Source organism: Macroventuria anomochaeta (genome assembly GCF_010093625.1).
Source record: "Macroventuria anomochaeta strain CBS 525.71 unplaced genomic scaffold BU25scaffold_8, whole genome shotgun sequence".
Lineage (NCBI taxonomy): Eukaryota > Fungi > Ascomycota > Dothideomycetes > Pleosporales > Didymellaceae > Macroventuria > Macroventuria anomochaeta.
The window spans coordinates 299,244-308,885 of NW_022985369.1; the positions used below are offsets into that span (position 1 = coordinate 299,244).

At 52.4% G+C, this 9,642-nt stretch overlaps 2 protein-coding genes across 2 annotated transcripts; both read left to right on the forward strand.

Annotated features, from left to right (window-relative positions):
• The first annotated feature begins 4,487 nt into the window (after nt 1-4,487).
• Nucleotides 4,488-6,201, forward strand: BU25DRAFT_262165 (uncharacterized protein). The gene is made up of 2 exons (XM_033701744.1): nt 4,488-4,764; nt 4,815-6,201. The coding sequence occupies exons 1-2, from the start codon at nt 4,688-4,690 to the stop codon at nt 6,022-6,024; spliced, it is 1,287 nt and encodes a 428-aa protein (XP_033564157.1). The 5' UTR covers nt 4,488-4,687; the 3' UTR covers nt 6,025-6,201.
• Nucleotides 6,202-7,916: 1,715 nt separating this feature from the next.
• On the forward strand, nt 7,917-9,554 carry BU25DRAFT_446814 (uncharacterized protein; the record flags this gene model as incomplete). Its single annotated transcript, XM_033709508.1, has 4 exons — nt 7,917-8,330; nt 8,389-8,616; nt 8,727-9,024; nt 9,097-9,554. Coding segments are annotated over exons 2-4 (972 nt in total), but the record flags the coding sequence as incomplete, so codon positions are not given.
• Nucleotides 9,555-9,642: the final 88 nt, after the last annotated feature.

Consider the following 9,642-nt stretch of genomic DNA (forward strand, 5'->3'; position numbering starts at 1 on the left):
ACTGCATCAGCTTGCAGATCGCTTGCAAATTGGCACCGAGTACCTCTAAGAATCTGAGCTTTTATCCAGCTTCTTCTGCTACTTGAGCGAGGTTTCGCCGAATAAGCAGAACCCTCCTGCAGATAGTGCAACCCTTTCCAAGTAGATCACAGTACCGCTCGCTTTCTGCTACACGTGTGCGAGTGCAGAAAAATCTCAGAGTCTTCGGACTGGAGTGGTCAGGGGTCTACTTGAGAATGCACGTATTGTCGTAACAGGGCTTCTTGAACAGAGCTTGCTGAACGGGTCTTGTTACGTGCAGAGTCAGCAGCACCTCGCCGCCTATGCACAATACCGGTATCGAATGCCGAATTATCAAATCATTCCGCGGCACGTACGTGTTGTGCAGGTGCTGAAGAGCCTACCCTTATGTTATTTGCTACAATCATAGGCCATGAGCGGATCGCATCGATCAAGCTAATGTACGATAGCCGACTTCCTTGCTCAAGGGTTTTCATGTTTGAGGGTCTGCTGGACATGAGATCTCAAATGTTGGTTCCGACAACGAGGACTGATTCTATCAGATTGCATTGGTGTAGCAGCGGAATCAGGGTTGCTTCAAGCGTCTTGGGATGCTGCGAAGCTTATGCACTGACAGCGCATGTATTTATGGCGAGAGTCCTTTCTTGCTGATTGAGAACCGGAATACATAGTGGAGGGAAGGGATATTTCGCGTTCGAGCGAGGTCTATCTGTGAGATTCAGTGATGGTTATTCGTTGATCATTAGCATGACAGGTAAGAGTATGTCGAGTGTAGCCAGGCCTATTTGCTCGTGATCAATGAGTTCGTTATGCGAGCATGCACTGTACGCTATAGTTTACATCAGAATGTACAGAAATGTTCGAAGGTCAGTACGACAGCGTCAAGGAGGATGTCGGTGCTAACTTCTCGGCTATATCAGATCTGAAACGTTGCGAAGATCTGGAAGCTGATACCGGAGCGGTTTGTCCGTGGAGGTATTTCCGCGAGTGCTGTAAAGCCTTGTTGCTGAGAAGTAACGTTCCTGAGCCGCAGTGTGGCTGCGGGCGATCGCGCACCATCAAAATACTGTATCATTGCCATGGAACATCAAAGCTAAGGACCCGTGAGGAGCGTTGAGGTCGGCGATATATGCGATCGATAAGGTGCTCATGGGTGTTTGGGACAGCTGGTTGGACGGGTGGCTGCATCGGTGGAGACATTTGCCATGTTCTCCGGAAGCGCGAACGTTATGCATCCCGCGTGTCGGTTACATGCCAAAGGGACGGTTGAACGTTGCCCTGATAGTTTTCAATCGTCGATCTAGAGACTTGGGTGCGACCTTGAGCACTTCAAACTCGCTCAGTGCTACTGATCAAGCTGCCTCCAGCTTGACCAGGGTCATGCCCTTTGAGTTCCATGAGCAAGCAAGGACTTGATGGACTTGACAGAATAGCCTGCATATGGGAGGTTTAGAACGCACTCGCAAGACGTGCTCGAGATGCGATGTGGTGATTGGCGGGCGAAATGCCCAGCGATCTGGCGTGGAAGCGTTCGGGTAAACGGGCATGAACAGCGGAGCCGTGAAGGTAGTGTAGAGTCCGGGCCCGCTCCTTGAAGCAGTTTATGGTGTTCTTCTGCCACACTGTGCAACAAGAAGAATCCAAACAGCAGTCAGTCTGTCGGACTTGTGACTTGCAACGGCACCCGGCACCACGGTGAATTGTCGTGCGCTCGTGGTCTCCCCGATGCTCGACACCACCCCATCGTATGCTGGAGAAGTGGCAACTGAGCCTTATTAAGGAGCTCTTTCCAAGAGAGGGGTGCTGCGCCGAGATCGATTCACGAGGGGTGAGCGCCGTTACCGAGTGGCCACAGGCGTCTGCGCGATCCTGCAGCTAAGATCGGAGCTAAAAGGTCGGTCACAGCCTTTACCTTTCCAGGCGTGGCTTTTCGCGCCGTAAATCCGGTTCGTAAGCCAATAGCTCTACGTCAGCCTCATCAGTAAACATGATGTAAATACATGCGTCTGTGGTGTGATTTTTTAACGGTGAGGGTTGAGCGTAAGTGGACTTATGTGTCAAAAAAAGGTCCTTCAGTCGGGCGTTATTTGTACCGTTTGAGCCGTACGCAGTAAGCATGATGCAAACTGAAGCACCAATGAAGTGGATAGCTTTGCATAATCGGGAGAGGGGCTGTTGCAGTTGCTGGGCGAGGCTGACATTGTGAGTAGAAACAACCGAAATGCGAGACTCCCTGACAACGCACTCGGTGTTCGTTGTTGGGGTAGGACTGAGCCTCCTCAGGCCAAACGCACAACGTCCAAATCCACTTGCTGTGACATTTAATCTAGAGCGGTTGAGGCTTGCTTCTATCGAATTCTGAGATGACGGAGGAAATTACCGCGACCCTCATGCACAAAACAGCTCGGATCTGCATCCTTACTGGCGGTCGAAAAGGCTCCACGGCGGGATAGATGAATCTGACGTGGTTCCAGATCTTAGCTCCATTGCAGGAAGAGTCTGTTTCGCCTTCAAACCCTTGCGGTTGGGGCGGTTTGGGTCCCAGAGATCTGGCAGGTCGGCAGGCGGGGGCGCGCACAGACAGCAGCCTCCAAAACGCACCAAACCTCCCCTGTGTGACGTAGGTGCGCGTTTCTGCGCAGCAACGAAGGGCTAGGGCTGGAAAGAAAGCTATCCGTCCATAGCGTCCGCAAGATTACATTTTGATCGTATGGTAGCAGTATGTCATTGCTGGCGCGAGGCTTGTTGAGTCCATGGGGAAGGACACGGTGCGGTTACCGCCCATGAGCCTATCGTCCGGCCTGAGAAATGCCGTCCTGTCGCACATGGTCGGAGAGACTTTTGTGCGTAAGGCTCCGTGGAAGCGGAAGGCGTGACCCAGCCAATTACAGTTGAACGCTCAAGATCACCGTTCTCAAATCGCTGAAAAAGCCTGCAAGCTTTGTGAGATGGTCTGAGGGAAGACCTTCGATCGGATCGGAGCTAACTCGATATTGCCCTCGCCTATCTGCAATCGAATCTCTAAATGGGGACTCCCCTGCCATTCAATCAAACTAGATGGCGGGTCTGCTGATTTGCTGCACGGCGAATATCGCAATTCTCGCAGAACTGCAGGCTTTGCGATCCTGACCTTGACCTTGCCTTGCGTCGCAGCATCTGCGTACGACAAACTTCGGTCACAATAGTTCAGTTCTTACCCCACACCAGCTTTGTGGGCAGTTTAAGTGCTGTTCGCTAGAGCAATGCCTACCGGTTTCGGAAGTGCTCACGCTAAGGGCGAACGATGGGCCTCTGGACCGCATTCCGTGTAATTTCAGGTCCACTTTACGTGCGTGGGGATGGGTTTCGAGTCTTTCCGATAGCCATCGGTGGTGCAATTCTTTGCTGCTTTTTCTAGCTGAAGCCCCCGCAAAAGTGGCCACGCTTCTCGACGGTCTTCGAAGAGAAAGTGGTCAGCGTTCGGCAGAACTGAGGCTGTGAACTGGGGATCAGCATGTCCAGAGCTGTCACTTTTGTCAGCCCAGTGGCGGAACGTCTCTCTCCGTTGTCAGTCACCGAAAGCTCTCTTTCACACTGCCGTCTCGTTTATCGTGGGGAAGGTGCTACAAGATCCTAGCGTGCTCCGATCACCATTTTAGCCAGCGAGTGCGCGGTGAGCTGTCTAATCCATGTCTGTCCTGTTGCTAGCGATAGATGCCGAGGTATGCAGCAGCCACCTGCCCCTCTCCACCTTCGCCGCCGACCTGCAACCCTAAGCTGTCTAAGCGGCGGACTGGCGCCGGAAACACACGCGCAGCTGCTGGTTGGCTGAAGGGGCCCACGACGTGGGAGCGCTCTTTATCAATGCCTCCTCCCTCAGCTGGAAGTTTGGGAATCTTGACCCTGTCGACTTTCAATCGTTTGAGTTTCTCGAACAACCGTTGCGCATATTATCCTATCTTCTTAACAGACCAGTTAGCTGCGAGCGGTAATACGTTCGCACTTGCTCGTCTCACCCTTCCCCACGTTACCGGCAACCTCCTCGACCCCGTCGTCGTTGGAAGCAATCGTCTGCGGTACTGCCAGGTACACACACGATCTGTCTTCCGGAGCAGCCAGATTACCAAGATTTTGTTTATCCGGACCCATTTGTCGACAAAGGATTCTAAGATTCGATCTGATCGGCTCGGCATCCCGCCAGTATCGAGCATCGCGACCCGCGCACAGTTGTTCGATCTCCAGCCCCAGCAACCACTGCCACTTCCCACTAGCCTTCGATCCTTTTAGGCTTCGCTCCATTTACTTCCGCCGTCACTTGATCGCGTATCCTCTTTGGAACTCTCGTGGCCGCCATCTTGCGCTGATACGTAAGGGTCTTAGCTCTATCGCTTGGTCCCATCGGCCCATCAGTAGTCTCTGTCTCGCCTACACGTCCCGCGTCTGGCCAGGACAATCGCCACTTTCCCCTCCTTGAGCTTCCGTCTCTTTCTCTGAATATTGTACCCTTCTCCTCATCAATACTATCGTTGTTGTAGCTACGCGTCGTTGCAGTCCTTGGTTGCAGTCATCTATTTGGGTTAGAAAGGTACCCTCGTGCCTGCCACTTCAACCAATTGGCCCGCCTCCACCCGTGACTCGCCACGGTACTTAACCATTCAAAGTATCACTACTCGTTGGAGCCTTGATCATGCCTGCTGAGCGCCGTTCTTTTACTGCGACTAGACCAGTCAAGACAGAGCGCACTCATGAAGAAAACCAAGAGCGGTATGTTTGTTTCCACGTTGGTTGATGTACCTGTTACTGATTTTGGGTAGTGCTTACATTGCTGCCTCACGGCGCAGTGACCGTAGTTTAGAAGCACGCATTGAGTCTGCACGAAGAGCATCTGAGATCCACAAGAAGCGCACTGGTCGCGCTCTGCGTGTCACTGAGCAAGATGTCATCAATGAAGAGATGTACGAAGAGGAGGATGATGATCTGCCGACCCAGTACCAAAGGTTGAACGCGCACCTGCACACAACCTCTGTCATGTTCAACAAGAAGCTGCACGACTACATCGCGACACAGCATGGAGTAAGAAACATGTTCATGTCGCAGTATCAAAATCCTTCGTTCCAACAGTACGGAGGTCAATTCCCGCCACAGAACAATACCGCCTTCCCCCAGACGAACAACTGGTTGAACCCAACCATGATGCCTCCACAGCAATTCAGCCAGCAAACACCACAGAACTTCACCCAGCAGTCGCATTCTTCACAACCACAAGGTGTCCGGTCATCGCCATACCACATTCCTCAACGACCGCATCAGCGCGCAGCTTCCATCGCTGGCCCAGCATTTGATGCCTCTATGCCGCAAGGTACCTCGACTCCTCAAGATGCACGAAGGTTGTCCTTGCCAGCTCAACCTGGCGTTGACGACAAGTCCCGTCCTGCTTTGTCATGCGCACCTTCTTTCGCACAACAGCAACCTACCTCGCCACACACCGACACGGCCTCACCTATGTCCGGATCAGATCAGCGAACACCACACCTGCAGACAGACAACGAGACACCTGTCTCCACTACTTTCAGCCCTATGACCTACTCAGTGGGCAATCAGATGCTGGGCGGCCCCAACCCCCTGTCAATGGCACTGCCTGCTGAGTCGCAGCAGTTCGTTGGGTCGATTCTTGACCCCAATGACCCTCGCACTGCCATGTTCATGAATGGAAGCGAGCTCATTGCTCAGCCTTTTGCCCCGACCTACACTTACAACCCTAACTACTCACCCAAGGCTCTGAAGTCAGGTAGCTCAATGACATTGAGCATGCCTCAGGCTGGCATGAAACCAGAGAGCACCGCTGAGTCGTGTGCGCCGATCTCATCAGGCTTGTACACCAACGAGTCGTTTCTCACACCTGGCAATGAGGGCTACGGCGCTTTCTTTGACTTCCAGTCGACAGACTTTGCTCAACCTGGTGACGAGCAGAACAACAACAACGAGCAGCTTGTTGATGGCTCAAGCTTTGTCAACTGGGACTAGATTGCTTAAATCTTGCTTCGTTTGCGCGTGCATGCGATTGCTCTTTTGATCGCCACTTCTGTATACCGCACTTTTTGGTACGTTTGGGTATCGTTCCGGTTCACACACATTTTTCAGATGATTCGAACGATTACCCTTATTGTTGTTTCATAGTTACGAAGGTTACGAATTGTACACAGGCGTTTTGGCGCGGTACGCAAAAACGATACACCGCGGTCTCACATCGGCGCTCTTCGGTCGCCTTGGAGCGGCATCTCCCCTTCTCGCAACCTTGAGTTGAGGTGTTTAGCTACATAATAATAGTCTTAGCAGCCAATCGGTTGCTTACCAACTCACTCTCCAATGTTTCAATTTCATTGTGATGCTTGCTGCTGATCGTCAGTCTCTAGTCTAAGGACGCGCAGAGTTGCGTGTTTAGGCCCTTTCATTCGTTCCATGGTAATTAGCTGGGGTCCGTAAATGGACTTTTTTTTTAATGGTTTGGCACACGGCGCGACTGTCGTATGGTGGAAAGGGACGTAAGTGTGACATAGGCCCGAACGAGAACGTGCTCTACCCAAGGCCTTTCCGCCTGTAATATGGACTACTTCGTACCAACAACTGTGACCTATCATTCGCTATGGACGAGCAGTGTTAATTGTCGTCGCTGGTCGTGTACGGAAATAGCTCTGTTCTCTTGAGACCTGAACCAGCAAAGATAGAGTGCTACAGCTGATCATCACCTGCATGCAAGCACAAGATCCTGCATTGCTCCCACATCCCCAAGCGAAAACACACCAACAACAAACAAACACACAATAAACGGGCATCCGTGCAACCACTGTACCAAGCATTGAAGGCTGCGGTCACTACCGTGCGGCCCGTTAAGTTACGCGTAACACAAGTGCGCAGAGGCACGTACAAGCTGGTTCTTCCAATTGCATCGAAAAGCGACATCGCACAAGGTTGCACAAACCAGACGAAGTATTCTTTTGAGACGACTAACACCGCGAGTAGCCTCGGAGTGAGGTGTACGTGATAGCGTCCCTCGACCTCTAGATCTGGACTTCTGCCAGTTTCTCGCACCTTCCCTCCCTGTACACAACAACAAGGCAACACCAACCGCATCAGCGCAGACCCACGGCTCTCCGCATCGAAGCTAATGTACCTGAAGCTACTTTGTATCGCGATCTCGAGCTCAATAGCCTCAAAGGCTAGTACTGCAGTGTGCCTTTCATCCTATCGCGCAATCAACCGTGCAACGCTCCGCTCCCCGAAGCAGCACCGTTTCTGGTACCTGCATCTGTGCGCCTCAACTTATACCACTAAGCCTTGCCCGCAAGAGGAGGATACAATTTCACACCAATCTCATGGCTCCACCAGCCGGCAAGCTTCTGTTACTAGAGGCGTCGTCAGACGTGCTTCGATGGGTGCAGGCTCAGCGCGCGAGGCTTTGATGTCAGCACGCTATCGAAACCACAAACTAGCAACCCAGCACGTTCCGCCCGCACGAGCTTTCGATGGTCAATATCGAACGGCTCAACGCGATATTGAGTATTGATTAAATCAAGTTCCCCTTCGTACGAGACGAGTGCCTGGCAAGCAGACCGGGCCAGAGCGGTGAGAGAACAGTGCCTCGATCCCATGCGTCTGCGTATGCGGTGAGGACGGCTGCATACTGGCTACTCTCCGGAAGCAGGGTCTCGAGATATGCTTCTACCATTTCAATCATCAGGTGACTGTCAGGTGCTTGTCATGCCTCAACCGTGTACTCGAAAGTCGCAGCAGGACCAGCTAAGGTGACCTTGAGGCACTCGGTCTCGACCATGACTGACATCAGACCATCCGCTTGCAAGTATGCTTTGCCCCGAACTTGGAACTCGTGGACTTCGTCAGTCTCAACAGTGGTAGGTGTTGTTACTTGAGTGCGATGCTGCCATTCAATCCCGTCAAATTTTCCTTTCTCGTATACACATGCACGACGGGTGGCGCAGACAGCGCTGCAGTGTAACACCTGCAGATCCAAACACCTTCGCGGATTGCGCACCACTTCCCATGTTGACTTCCAGAACATCATCAACTTGTCATACCTCCAAAGGAGGCCAGATGGATTCAGCCAGACGCCGTTTCGACACCAGCATCATGTGCAGCATACTCAACAGACGGTCAATCGAAACAGAGCCCCCCTATCAAATTTTTGCGGCATTGATGCTCGAATGCTGTCGAGAGCTTAGTGGGGATCACTAATTTTCCGATACTCACAGATCCGTACATCAGGATAGATTGTGTACGATGGTCAAAAGCATGATCCCGCGTTGCAACCTTGTGTATGGGCCCGACGGACGACTGCACACACTGCGGCACCTTCTAACAACACCTTGACAGGACTTACTGCTATGGCCAACTGCAAGTCATATATAAGGACTGCCTGGAGGGAGATTCGATGTTTAAGCCTTACAGCTGCAGGTGTGTCCGATTTGACATTTTCTCTCGTTTTATCACGCTCATTTCGATCTTTCCTTAGACGAAAACGATCACTATTCAAGATGAAGCTCAGTAGCTGCATTTCCTTGGCTACTGTCGTTGTAGCTGCCACCGCTGAGCGGGCGCCATGTAAGTCGATACAAACGCCCATACTGCACGGAGGCCTCCAAGTTCTTTTGATTCTTGCTCCTCGATCAAGACCTACCATTCCATACACGATCGACTGACCATGACGATAGTGCACTTTCCGCATGTGCACCCGCGCCAATATTACTCACCCCCACCTCCATACTCTCCACCAGTTCCCAGCAGTACCTTCAGCGATGACTTCCCTCCTCCCACGTCTTCTGTCCCTGGAACCGGCATTCCATCGTCGACCGGCATCCCGCTTTCGACAAGCCCCGCCGACACCACTGTCTCAGCATCCTCAGGATTGTGGAACTCCACCACCATCCGCAGTACTGTGGTCGTCACCAGCCAAGTCGTGATCACGGTCACACTACCAGCACCATCTGTACCAGTCGTTACGAGCATAAAGTTAGTCACCGCTACTTCCTGCAAGCTCACAAATGAAGGTGTGATCTGGTGCACTGACATCTCCCCTCCCAGCACAACTACACCAACCACCTCGTTCGGCACCTTCACCGACGGTACTGCGACAAGCTTCCCTGTTGATGGCCCAACTACTACTGGCGGGCCCCTAATCAGCTTCTCAGAATCTACAGGTATATCACTGTCGACTGGAGTCTCGCTTTCTACTGGACCTTACTCATCCTACCTGCCATCCACAACACCACCGTACGGTAATGGTACCACCTCGACCCACAGCTGGGGTACAGGTACTGCGCCTACACCTTCTTCCACCTTCACCTCTCCTGCCAACATAACAACCTCGAGTGGCTACTATGTCCCTGGCGTATCTTCTAGCACACCAAGCTGGAACCAAACAAGCTCAATCGCCACTGACACACTCACTGTACCAACCGACACCAGCACCGAGTCTTCTCCCACCCCATCTTCTCCCACCCCATCTTCTCCCACCCCATCTTCTCCCACCCCATCTTCTCCCACCCCATCTTCTCCCACTTCATCATCAAGCTCTATCGCCACTGACACACTCACTGTACCAACCGACACCAGCACCGAGTCTTCTCC

Coding starts and splice junctions, on each gene's coding strand:
- BU25DRAFT_262165 (XM_033701744.1), top strand. CDS start 4,688: ATGCCTGCTGAGCGCCGTTCTTTTACTGCGACTAGACCAGTCAAGACA. Junction 4,765..4,814: donor CATGAAGAAAACCAAGAGCG/GTATGTTTGTTT, acceptor GATTTTGGGTAG/TGCTTACATTGCTGCCTCAC.